Below are 13,326 nucleotides of genomic sequence, written 5' to 3'. Positions count from 1 at the left end.
GACCAATCATAGACATCTATGTTTCTCAAGTTTGGACATCACAGTAGAGTACATTTAAAGTCTATCTACATTATACTGTACTGTACTGAACTCTGCTCTACTGTACTGTTCTCTACGGTGCTGTCCAAACTTGTGAAACATAAATGTCTGTGATTGGTTCAGATTTGGTCTGGCCAGGGTGGACTGGCCCAAACTACTTTTTGAAGTCCAGCGTTGGTTGGTGCTCAGTAGTTGAGGATGTTTGTTACAGTACATGTAACTAGGATAGGTGTCATGGTAGGTGCCAGTAAGAGCTGGGTGAGGTAACATTTAACTTGAAAGTGAAAGAAGGGAGAGATTGTCCAGATGGTTTTCACAGTCTTGCTTTGGCCACCAGTAGACAGAAAGAGAAACAGAACAGTTATGACTTGAACATAACAGTATGCCAGTGGAAGGGAGTACAGTAGCAGGTGACCCAACTGTGGTTTGTCTCTAGTATGGTTTCCCATTGTAGCCAATTAAATTGCAGTAATTCCGATACTGATTTGGTAACAATTCCGAGTTTTAATCACTTAATTCATAAACTTGATATCAGTAAAATCATTATAACTAATCGGCAGTCTACCTTTACTTGTTGCTTCTATGAACTTTCATTATCCTCCCCCTTGAGGGAGAGAAATGAGAAAATATCTTAAAGATATGTGCACAAGGCAATGTTTCTTAAACTTACAGAAGGCAAATAATTTCTCAAACTAAATAGAAGTGTTGATATTAGTTGTCAGGGGTCTTCAACATTTATTGTGTTTTGATGTATTTCTAATACCGTAAGACTTTTTTTGGTAGGTGTTGTCAAAGACCCCTTTTCCATCTGTTTGACCAGAAATTAAAGCTGTTGGTTGTTATATAACAAATTATATATATTTTTAAAACATACTCTTAGCTTTCGTTTGACATTCTCCTATGAACTTCACATGTTAGTGCTCATGGGTCAAACGCATTCTATGGAGAGCCTAGTGTCTGTGGGTTTTCCTTTCAATGAAGACAGACAACCAGGTTAGGGAAGTTCCTTACCAATTAGTGACCTTATTTCATCAAACAAGTACAAGGGAGGAGTAGAAACCCGCAGACACTCGGCCCTCCGTGGAATGAGTTTTAGAAGTGTTTTGGATGGAAATGCCCTTAAGCAATTAACATAACATCATGCTTAAGGTCATGAATAAAAATGACCAGTTGCCCATTACTTTGGCTACCATGGCTAGAAGAAAACAGCTCAGTGACTTTGAAAGAGGGCCTCGAAGAGCATAGGAAGTTTAAACTACGTGTGCTTGTCACCAGATCTCAAAGCAAATGAGGCCCAACATCCTATTTAGACACTATGTTGGTGTTTCCTTTATTTTGGCAGTTACCTGTATATCGTGCTATGTGCCAAGATTTGTAGTTGCTTGGTTACTGTTGCCTGGTGAGGTTAGGAAATGATAGTGGCCTAACAAATATTTTGTAAGGACACCCCTTTGTGGACCCCCCTGCACGCACATACACACCTTGACTCAATTTTATAAAATGCATAGGTCTACTTTACCTATTGACTTGTTTCCATTTCCACATTCCAATTGGTATACAACTTAAATCAATAAATAAACCGTTTTCTTTTCATTCTCCATTTCCTCCCTAGATATGGACGGGTGGAGAGTGTCAAGGTCCTTCCAAAGCGGGGGTCAGAAGGTGGAGTCGCAGCCTTTGTGGATTTTGTGGACATTAAAAGTGCTCAGAAGGCACATAATTCAATCAACAAGATGGGGGACAGAGACCTGCGCACTGATTACAATGAGCCAGGCACAATCCCTAGTGCCGTGAGAGGGCTGGACGATAGCCTGTCCTTAGGCTCTCGTGGACGGGATGTTTCAGGGTTCATAAGGGCGGCAGGGGGCCCGGTGTATGGGCCCCCTGCATCTCTCCACAGCAGAGAGGGACGCTATGAGCGCAGACTAGACGGGTAAGTGGACAAAGTTTCTCTGAAGGCAGGGGGAACTTGGTTTCTGATAACTCCTTACCCCCAAGCATTTTTCCATCTATTAATTTATAAGCAGGTTCATAAACAGGATTAAATCAGTAGGCATCCCTTCTAAAGTCCTCAGAGCGTTGCCATCGCTCATGGATTGATATGGTAGACACCAAGCTACACTGTAAATGAGCATGTATGTACATTATGCACACAATTGTACTTCTATGTGTGTGGTAAATAGCGTATTGGCTGTTGGGGATTATCTTTGTGAGTTTAAACATTCCTGTGAGGTGGATATCCCATTTGCGGAGAGTACGGGGCATATTGGATATCGTAACATTCCTGGGATTAATGGATGCTGGAGAGAGTTTGTTCCAGCGGCCTTCCCTGGGATCTCCCTGATCTGGAGTACCGTGCCCTCCTTGGTGGATTAATGGGTCACCCTATTTTCGTATAACGACCAAGAATACATATTTACACATTTTAAGACGCATTAACTAGTTTTTGGATTAATAGAAATTGGGTTCTCGATCATTCTGCAACCCTTCCAGTGGTGTTTTCAAGTGCAGCGCTTTCCTTGTGGTCCGGAGTCATGTGGATAACCTAACCCGGATATGTATTCCCCTATTGGATTAAAACTGGCCAATCACAAAAGGATATTCTATCATTCGATAAAGGTATGGGTTTTCTGGTTTTGTGATGGGATTATGTTTGATATCAGGGTTTAACAATTAAATGCTGGGAGACCTCAACTGTTGATCAACTTTGTAGAGAAACGACAAAGGGTGAGCAAATTATACACTTTTTTTTTTATCCAAACAAATTTTTGTTGGTGGTTCAAATAATTTATTATATTTTGCTCTTGAACGAGTGAGACTTTCCAATGGATGTAGGGGGAAGCATTAAACAGAATCGCGTAGTAGAGGATTGGATTATTTTGGAATCATACAAAGCAATACAATTACATGGAAATATGGGGCTGAAGAACATGGTACTGGATGTCAGTGGAGATACCTGCCTTCTGTCAGTGGATTACCTCCCATCTGAATGTGGAACTACATCTGTCCATCCTTGGATACAATTATTCTCAGAATCAGAAAAGACAACATCCTGTCAACATCAAATAATTAGGCAACTGTACCTATGAGGGAGAATCATGGAGTTTAAGACATGGATTACTACTGACAAATAAACTGTTATTACAAGATCATTTTTGCTTCAATGGATCTAGTTGGACAATTTCTCAATTTTGCACATAGAATGTGGCGGACTATTAAAGATTAAATACTTTTTTCCCACTAGTTGTGTGCCATGATGTTCCAGACTCATTGCTCATGGGGAATCAATAGAGCACGGTTTACAGAAGCTGGACAATTGTATATAGATCATTGATTTGACTGGACTATGTTGCCTATTTTCCATGAACATTTAAAAATGGATCCGTTACGTTTTATGTAACCATTTTTGAAAGAATTGTTTAGTCTGACTTCCTATGACTATTTTCCACCACAGCAAAATCTTGTTACAATTGGATTAGATTTTTGGATTAGTTGATATTCCAGTCCCTCAAAGCAAGTGACGATTCCCGCCATACTGATGAGGATGACTATTTTGAACATAAACCTGCCCGGGATATATATTTTTTTATACCAACCCTACAGTTTTCCTTTTTGCTCACAAAGTTCTGTCTCCCTAGATTGTATTTGGAATTGTAGATCGGGTTACCGCTGTTTCAAAAGGTTGGTATATCCTGCCTTGTGTATTTTAGCTGTTCTCTCTAACCCCTAGTTTGAACCCCTGTCTCTCTCCATTTTTCCTACTAACAGAAATGGCTGTTGAACAGACTGTTTAATTGCTTCTTGTTGTTATTTGCAGATTATGTACCTTTTTCCGGCTGTCCCGCTCACCCTGAACCTACTCGACCCACTTCCCAGCTCCTAATCCCCTAGTCAATAGTACCTTGTTACTTAGGCATTTTTCACATTAAGTGAAATGAGAGTGAAAAATTGACACAGATCAAATGTTTTTTTAAAACCATGAACGATTACATCATATTTAATAGTTGTGTTAGTTAACAAAAATAAGATTTAGATTCAACCTAATTTGAATTGCTACTGTGCATACCATTTTCATGTCTCCGTGTCCAGTATGACGGAAGTTAGAAGTAGTTTTACGAGCCAATGCTAACTGGCGTTACCCATAGACTTCCAGTCATTGGGCAATCTGCTAGCATGCTTTGCCCAAGATTATCACAAGACGTGAACAAAATGCTTCAGTGATTTGTATTTTCCTTAAACTTTCTGAAGAGGCAAAGAAGGGGAATGCCCCCTTCTGTTTGTTTACCACTTTGTGTAGCTGTTAGGGATAATGCTAATGATAACCGTCTTCTGGTAGATGGAAAAGCTTTCTCAATTAAACGTTAACTACAAAGTAGCCTATGCCTGCCTGGTAGAATTACATGATTATTTGCATCAATCCAGTGGCAATTTATTTTTGTTGCTTTTAGCAAACTCCGTAATAACGTGCACTACAGAAACTCCCCAAACCAAACAAGTCTCTTGCTGGTGCAGACTTGAATTAAAGGGTATCTACACCCCCAAAAATTGTACATTTTTCTTAGATTTTTCCCAGACCTCTAAAGTGGTCTCCTGATGTCGTTTGAGCGTTGTTGTGGACTTAGGACATCCAATTTTGTTATTATTCTATTAAAGTGATTTCTAGAGAGAGAACCTGAAAAAACTAAATGGAATTTGGGGAAAAAAAATCAATAGAATTACGCAAGAAATAAAACTGAATTTATAAGGCCCTACCAATAGGTGTTGTTTTGATACTTATCATTAAACTTCCATCATACTCATCACTGTATTCAGAAAGGAAGTTATGGTAAAGGTTTATTTTACAGATGGCTTATGTACCAGGTAGTTATTTTAGTCATTATAATTTGGTTTCTTTGAGATTCATGGACTTAAGTGTCACTATCTACCATTTAGTACCAGGCAGTTACCAATTGTTTTATTCCTTCAAGTGCAAAAAGTACTAGAAAGACCGAATCCCATTGTTACCACAGTTTTTTTTTTTAAAGGTACCATCTTAAACTAGGCTGTATAAAGTGTTACCGAGTTAGATCCAGCACCTTCTAAACTGCATCTCATACGTATGAAATGGGTAACTAATCATCTAACATGCTGGCCACACCGCTCGTGTCACGTGCGCGGGCGTTACAAAATAAATGTACATGTTATTCAATCATTGCACCGACACTTGCTCGCGCGCGTCAACGAGTGTCTGCTTAGCCAGGCACTGAAATAGAAGCAAGTTCTATTTGTGACGCGCTGCAAGTCCTGCTTTTCCCATCCCCGCATTGGTTTTTCGGCGCAAATATCCACACGGGTGATTGAAAGATAAGCTCCCAAGCTCCCAGAGGTCCCAACTCCAGTTCAGTTGGTGGCGGTAATGCACCTTAAAGTTGGTTGCCAACCTCCATATAAAGTCCAAAGAAGAAGAATTCTGAAGGAGGAGAGATTACTGGAAACAAACTCTGTTTACCCTTTTATTTGTGATTTAGTTGTCGGTGTAGAGGACCTTGTGCATTTCAGGGCAAATAACAAACCAATGTTTATATCCCAGGACAAATTAGCTAGCAACAGCAAGTTAGCTAGCTAAATATTTTCAACCTGTCTCCAAATTAATATAGTTGGTTCAAAGTTATTTTTGAAAGTTCAGCCAGCGTGTCCTGATCGTTGTCTGGTGTGGGTGGACAAAATCAACATGCGTGCGGTCTGGTCAGCATGTTAGTGTGATTCTTACATTTTATTCTCAGTGGAGACGACTTGTTTTGTGTTCAATTTTTAAGTAGGCATGACATTTTTTTTTAAATGTGTTCCTCCCCCTCTAATATTTGTTGATAAATCGCCACCTCGTTAAGTCACACATTTTTGATAGACCCCAACTGCCTCTTTATTGAAGTGGTGGTGTACCTGCTGTAAGAACATACATTAGTATTCATCAGCAGAGCAGAGCATATGATTACATTTCAGTGTACATAAAATCTTAAAAATTGGAATTGTGTTTTTACTGTTTTAGGCATTCCAACAGATGAAGGCTCTCGCACCTTGACAATCTACCAGTTAGGAGGTCTGGTGATTTTTGTAGTTGATCCTGCAAGATAACTTGCTATCTAATCTTTAGAAACTGCTGCATTTTTGTAATGATTCCAGTAATTGAATATGGATCAGTGCAGTATATTTCTAGCTAGCAGCTACCGCTGCGCAATTCCCTAAAAGCTAAAATAACTAGTTGTGCAATAACATTATGATCTTATTTGCACAATACAGTGAAAACCCTAAAAAATAATCGCAATTACACAGTTATCATAGTGTCAAAATCTTATTCTCGACATCCCTAATGGCAAGCTCAGTAGATTATTATTTATTATTATTATTATTATTATTATTATTATTGAGCTTTCGTCAAAGAATCCTCCATTTGCAGCAATTAGTCTTGCAGACCTTTGGCATTCTAGTTGTCGATTTGTTGAGGTAATCTGAAGAGATTTCACCCCATGCTTCCTGAAGCACCTCCCGCAAATTGGATTGGCTTGATGGGCACTAGTTACGTACCATATGGTCAAGCTGCTTCCACAACAGCTCAGTAGGGTTGAGATCTGGTGACTGTGCTGGCCACTCCATTATAGACAGAATACCAGCTAACTGCTTCTTCCATAAATAGTTATTGCATAGTTTGGAGTTGTGCTTTGGGTCATTGTTCTGTTGTAGGAGGAAATTGGCTTCAATTAAGCAACGTCCACAGGGTATGGCATTGCAAAATGGAGTGATGGCCTTCTTCAAGATCCCTCTTACCCTGTACAAATCTCCCACTTTAACACCACCAAAGCACCCCCAGACCATCACATTGCTTCCACCATGCTTGACAGATGGTTTCAAGCACTCCTCCAGCATCTTTTTATTTTTTCCTGCGTCTCACAAATGTTCTTTGATCTGAACACCTCAAACTTAGATCTGTCTGTCCCTTGTCTGTGTTCTTTTGCCCATCTTTATCTTTTATTTTTATTGGCCAGTCTGAGTTATAGCTTTTTCTCTGCAACTCTGCCTAGAAGGCCAGCATCCTGGAGTCGCCTCTTCGTTGTTGACGCTGAGACTGGTGTTTTGCGGGTACTATTTAATGAAGCTGCCAGTTCAGGACTTGTGCGGCGTCTGTTTCTCAAACTTGACACTAATGTACTTGTCCTCTTGCTCTGTTGTGCACCGGGGCCACTCACTCCTCTTTCTATTCTGGTTAGAGCCAGTTTGCGCGGTTCTGTGAAAGGAGTAGTACACAGCATTGTACGTGATCTTCAGTTTCTTGGCCATTTTTTGCATGGAATAGCCTTAATATTTCAGAACAAGAATAGACTGACGAGTTTCAGAAGAGGTCTTTTGTTTCTGGCCATTTTATGCCTCAAATCGAACCCACAAATGCTGACGCTCCAGATACTCAAGTCAAAAGAAGGCCTGTTTTATGGCTTCTTTAATCAGAACAACAGTTTTCAGCAGTGCTAACATAATTGCAAAAGGGTTTTCTAATGATCAATTAGCTAATCCAAGTTGATCATTTTAAAAGGCTAACGCAACGTGCCATTGGAACACCGGAGTGATGGTTGCTGATAATGGGCCTCTGTACGCCTATGTAGATATTCCATAAAAAATCTGCCGTTTCCAGCTACAATAATCATTTACAACATTAACAATGTCAACACTGTATTTCTGATAAATTTTGTTATTTTAATGGACAAAAAATGAAATTTCCTTAGTTTCTAAGTGACCCCAAACTTTTGAACGGTAGTGTATACATTTTTTTGCGTTTAGGTTTTAGCGTTAAATCCATTGGGAATGCCCCAGACTCTTGTTTTTCCAGATCAGGGTGTGCTCTATATTATGGGCCATAAAAATATATCAACTTTATTTCTGCTTTTCAGTCGAGTACATGTAATACGGTGTCTAAAATATCTACTCCTTTTAATTTAGGTTCTTACCAGTTTTCAATACATTTCCAAATATTTGATATAAATTGCCATGCCTAGTTAGTAGCAGTTAAAAATTTTCATTTAGATAATCTGAAAGTATCTAGACAAATATAGGTGACAAATTCTGCAGAAATTAATGAGCGATATGAATTCATTAGAACATTTTACAAATATTTTAAACTAAATATATTGCTAATGTAAAGTATGATATGTCAATTGAAATGTTTACTGTATACCGTTTCAAACAGATACCCCATTTGAACACTCAAATTGACTGCTGTCTTAGTTATTTGATAACCTGATATACTTTTATTTACCACCATGTGAAGCTCAACTAGTTTTGTATTTAGTGTCAAAAAGCATAATGTGTATCTCTTTGTCTCCTCACCATTTTCTCCTTCCATCCCTATCCCTGTCACTCAGGACTGCTGAAAGTCGTGATCGAGCATATGATCACAGTGCCTATGGTCATCACGAGCGTGCTAGCAGCAGCTTTGACCGGCAGCGTCACTACGACACAGACTATTACCGCGATACCAGGGAGAGAATGCTTAACTCTGTGACTGGAACTGCCTGTGGAGGTGGTGGGGCTGTCTCTGCAGGGATCGGTGGAGGTGTTGTAGGTGCTGGCATCAGTGGAACAGGTGGTGGGGCTGTGGCTGGAGGAAGTGGAGGATCTTCATCTGTTGGTGTGGGATACTATCGTTCACATAGCCGAAGCCCTAGCCACTTTGATACACCAGAACCTCGATATGAGCCTCGTGCCAGAGAACCATTTATACTGGCCAGCGTAGTTCACAGGGATTTGTACCAAGAAGAGGGAGGTCGACGTAGAGATCGGTCTTACCACGACAGTCGCAGCCGATCTCCACACTCTACACATTCACGTAACCCCTCTCCACAAAGGTTGTCGACTCAGGCATCCCGGCCTCCCCGCTCCCACAGTGGCTCTGGCTCTCGTAGCCGTTCCTCCAGTTCCGACTCAGCCAGCAGTACCAGCAGCAGCACCAGTGGCAGGTAGGTAGAGCGAGTGCTCATTAGTTTCACTTTCATGCATTCTGTCCCCTGCAGTTATCACATGGTGTCTGTGCCCATCTTTCTGCTTTACTCAGAGTACAACTTGCTCAATGAAATAATGAATCTAAAATGTTTCTTAAACAAGAAGCATAGTTAGCCACCCAAATTTAGTACTTAGCCACCCACATTCAAAGTTATGTTAATCTCAAAATGCAACCCAAATGTCCTTTCACTGTCAACTGCATTTATTTTCAACAAACTTAACATGTGTAAATATTTCTATGAACATAACAAGATTCAACAACTGAGACATTAAACTGAACAAGTTCCACAGACATGTGACTAACAGAAATTGAATAATGTGTCCCGGGAACAAATGGGGGGTCAAAATCAAACGAAACAGTCAGTATCTAGTGTGGCCACCAGCTGCATTAAGTACTCCAGTGCATCTCCACCTCATGGACTGCACCAGATTTTCCAGTTCTTGTGAGATGTTACCCCACTCTTCCACCAAGGCACCTGCAAGTTCCCGGACATTTCTGGGGGGAATGGCCCTAGACCTCACCCTCCGATCCAACAGGTCCCAGACGTGCTCAATGGGATTGAGATCCGGGGTCTTCGCTGGCCATGGCAGAACACTGACATCCCTGTCTTGCAGGAAATCACTCACAGAATGAGCAGTATGGCTGGTGGCATTGTCATGCTGGAGGGTCATGTCAGGATGAGCCTGCAGGAAGGGTACCACATGAGGAAGGAGGATGTCTTCCCTGTAACGCACAGCTTTGAGATTGCCTGCAATGACATCAAGCTCAATACGATGATGCTGTGACACACCGCCCCAGACCATGACTGACCCTCCACCTCCAAATCGATCCCGCTCCAGAGTACAGGCCTCGGTGTAACGCTCATTCCTTCGACGATAAACGTGAATCCGACCATCACCCCTAGTGAGACAAAACTGTGACTCGTCAGTGAAGAGCACTTTTTGCTAGTTGTCTGGTCCAGCAACGGTGGGATTGTGCCCATAGGTGACGTTGTTGCCGGTGATGTCTGGTGAGGACCTGTCTTACAACAGGCCTACAAACCCTTAGTCCAGCCTCTCTCAGCCTATTGCGGACAGTCTGAGCACTGATGGAGGGATTGTGCGTTCCTGGTGTAACTTGGGCAGTTGTTGTTGCTGTCCTGTACCTGTCCCGCAGGTGTGATGCTCGGATGTACCGATCCTGTGCAGGTGTTGTTATACGTGGTCTGCCACTGCGAGGACGATCAGCTGTCCATCCTGTCTCCCAGTGGCGCTGTCTTAGGCGTCTCACAGTACAAACATTGCAATTTATTGCCCTGGCCACATCTGCAGTCTTCATGCCTCCTTGCAGCATGCCTAAGGCACGTTCACGCAGATGAACAGGGACCTTGGGCGTCTTTCTTTAGGTCTTTTCAGAGTCAGTAGAAAGGCCTCTTTAGTGTCCTACGTTTTCATGACTGTGACCTTAATTGTCTACCGTCTGTAAGCTGTTAGTGTCATAACGACCGTTCCACAGGTGCATGTTCATTACTTGTTTATGGTTCATTGAACTAGCATGGGAAACAGTGTTTAACCCCTTTACAATGAAGATCTGAAGTTATTTGGACGAATTATCTTTGAAAGACAGGGTCCTGATAAAGGGATGTTCATTTTTTTTTTTTTTTTGCTGAGTTTAGTTATGGGTGATTCCTTATGAAACTAGAACAGAACAAGACCATACATTTTTTGATTTTCATATAATATTATCTATAGAAGGGACATTTAGAGAAAGGATTGTTTACATATTTTTGACGTTTGTATCTTAAAGCATAATTGAGACATTAAGTTAAGTTGGAATATTTGTGCCATTTTGGCCTTACCAAGGCCTCCTTTATGACCAAATTTTGAGCAAAATCAAAATGGTCTATTTTCAATATTCATTCATTTTTAAGAAATGTGCTATTAAAATGTGCAAACTCAAAAAAAAGTTCTGGGACACTGAAGTCCATGGAGAATAAGAGCACCTCCTTCCAGCTGCCCAGTACAGTGAGGCTAGGAAACACTGTCACCACTGATAAATCCACTATAATTAAGAATTTCAATAAGCGCTTTTCTACGGCTGGCCATGCTTTCCACCTGGCTACCCCTTCCCTGGTCAACTGCCCGGCATCACCCATAGCAACTCACCCAAGCCTGGCCCTCGCTTCATACTCGTCGCCAAACCCACTGGCTCCAGGTCATCTACAAGTCTCTGCTAGGTAAAGACCTGCCTTATCTCAGCTCACTGGTCACCATAGCAGCACCCACCCGTAGCACGCACTCCAGCAGGTATATCTCACTAGTCACCCTCAAAGCCAATTCATCCTTCGGCCGTCTTTCCTTCCAGATCTCTGCTGCCAATGACTGGAACGAACTGCAAAAATCACTGAAGCTGGAGACCCATATCTCCCTCACTAGCTTTAAGCACCAGCTGTCAGAGCAACTCACAGATCACTGCACCTGTACAAAGCCCATCCAACTACCTCATCCCCATACTGTATTTATTTATTTGTCTTGCTCCTTTGCACCCCAGTATCTCTACTTGCACATTCATCTTCTGCACATCAATCACTCCAGTGTCTAATTGGTATATTGTAATTACTTTGCCACCATGGCCTATTTATTGCCTTACCTCCCTTATCTTACCTCATTTGCACACACTGTATATAGATTTTCTTCAACTGTGTTATTGACTGTATGTTTTGTTTATTCCATGTGTAACTCTGTGTTGTTGTATGTGTCGAACTGCTTTGCTTTATTCTTGGCCAGGTCGCAGTTGTAAATGAGAACTTGTTCTCAACTAGCCTACCTGGTTAAATAAAGGTGAAACATTTTTTTTAAATCAAAATACTACTCCTATTACAGAGCAAGCAGTAAAGCTTTATATGACACCAACTTGTGCTTTGTAGCACTTACAGATTAAACATTATTGAGTCTTAAAGGAGGCCTGGGTGCGGCCAAAATAGTACAATTATTCCAGCTTCATTTAATTATTTCTAAAATTATGTTAAGGATCGAACCCTTTCCCCCCCTAAATTTTCACCTAATATGACACCCTAATCTAACTGCCTGTAGCTCAGGACCTGAAGCAAGGATATGCATATTCTTGATACCATTTGAAAGGAAACACGTTGAAGTTTGTGGAAACACGAAGTTAATGTAGTTGAATATAACACATTTAGATCTAGTAAAAGATAATACAAAGAAAAAAACTTGTATTTTAAATGTAATTTCTTTGTAACTTCTTTGAAATGTAAGAAAGGCCATAATGTATTATTCCAGCCCAGGTGAAATTTTGATTTTGGCAGCAGTGTGTGCAAAGTTTTAGACTGATTTTTGTATTATGAACAAATTCTTATTTTCAATTACTGGCTAGGAACAGTGGGTTAACTGCCTTGTTCAGGGGCAGAACGACAGATTCTTACCTTGTCAGCTCGGGGATTCGATCTTGCAACTTTTCCGTTACTAGTCCAACGCTCACCACTAGGCTACCTACTGCGCCAATGATCCATTGCATATCTGTTCAAAATGTTGTATCAAGACTCCCCAAATGTGCCTAATTGGTTTATTAATACATTTTCGAGTTCATAATTGTGCACTCTCAAACAATAGCATGGCATTCTTTTCACTGTAATAGCTAGTGTATATTGGACAGTGCAGTTAGATTAACAAGAATTTAAACTTTCTGCCCATATCAGATATGTATATGTCTTGGGAAATGTTTTTGTTACTTACAACTTCATGCTAAACATATTAGCCTACGTTAGCTCAACCGTCCCGCGGGGGGGTCACCGATCCCTTGGAGGTTAAAGGGATACTTCAGGATTTTGGCTATGAGGCCCTACTTTCCCAGAGTCAGATGAACTCGTGGATACCATTTTTATGTTTATTGTGCAGATGGAAGGAAGTTGCTAACTAGCACTAGGGCAAATGCTCACTAGCGCTAGGGCAAATGCTCACTAGCGCTAGGGCAAATGCTCACTAGCGCTAGGGCAAATGCTCACTAGCGCTAGGGCAAATGCTCACTAGGGCTGGAAGTCTATAGTATCTGCTATAAGGAAACTACCTCCAACTTCCTTCATACTGGATGCAGAGACATGTAAATGGTATCCATAAGTTCATTTGACTCTGGGGAAGTAGATAAAGGGCCTAATTTGCCAAAATCCCGAAGTATCCCTTTAAGATATAATCCTTCCTCCAAAGGACCATTCTATAGATAAAATTGTGAAAATTCCCAAAATCATGGTGGTGTTTTGTTCTAGAGTT

At 41.0% G+C, this 13,326-nt stretch overlaps 1 protein-coding gene across 5 annotated transcripts in view; it reads left to right on the top strand.

Moving 5' to 3' along the window:
• The window catches only part of LOC139368660 (spen family transcriptional repressor), a 49,361-nt gene that overhangs the window by 7,377 nt on the left and 28,658 nt on the right, over nucleotides 1-13,326 (top strand). For 4 of the 5 annotated variants that reach the window (XM_071107827.1, XM_071107825.1, XM_071107826.1 and 1 more), the window contains exons 2-3: nucleotides 1,652-1,972; nucleotides 8,427-9,020. In XM_071107827.1, coding sequence (XP_070963928.1) covers nucleotides 1,652-1,972; nucleotides 8,427-9,020 — 915 coding nt within the window. Of the gene's footprint in view, nucleotides 1-1,651; nucleotides 1,973-3,365; nucleotides 3,721-8,426; nucleotides 9,021-13,326 lie in introns of those variants that run through there. The other variant, XM_071107828.1, reaches the window with a different exon arrangement.

The sequence above is a fragment of the Oncorhynchus clarkii genome, chromosome 16 (genome assembly GCF_045791955.1).
Source record: "Oncorhynchus clarkii lewisi isolate Uvic-CL-2024 chromosome 16, UVic_Ocla_1.0, whole genome shotgun sequence".
In the NCBI taxonomy this organism is placed as follows: domain Eukaryota; kingdom Metazoa; phylum Chordata; class Actinopteri; order Salmoniformes; family Salmonidae; genus Oncorhynchus; species Oncorhynchus clarkii.
Note: the sequence above shows the minus strand (reverse complement) of the source record. Positions and strands in the feature narration are given on the sequence as shown.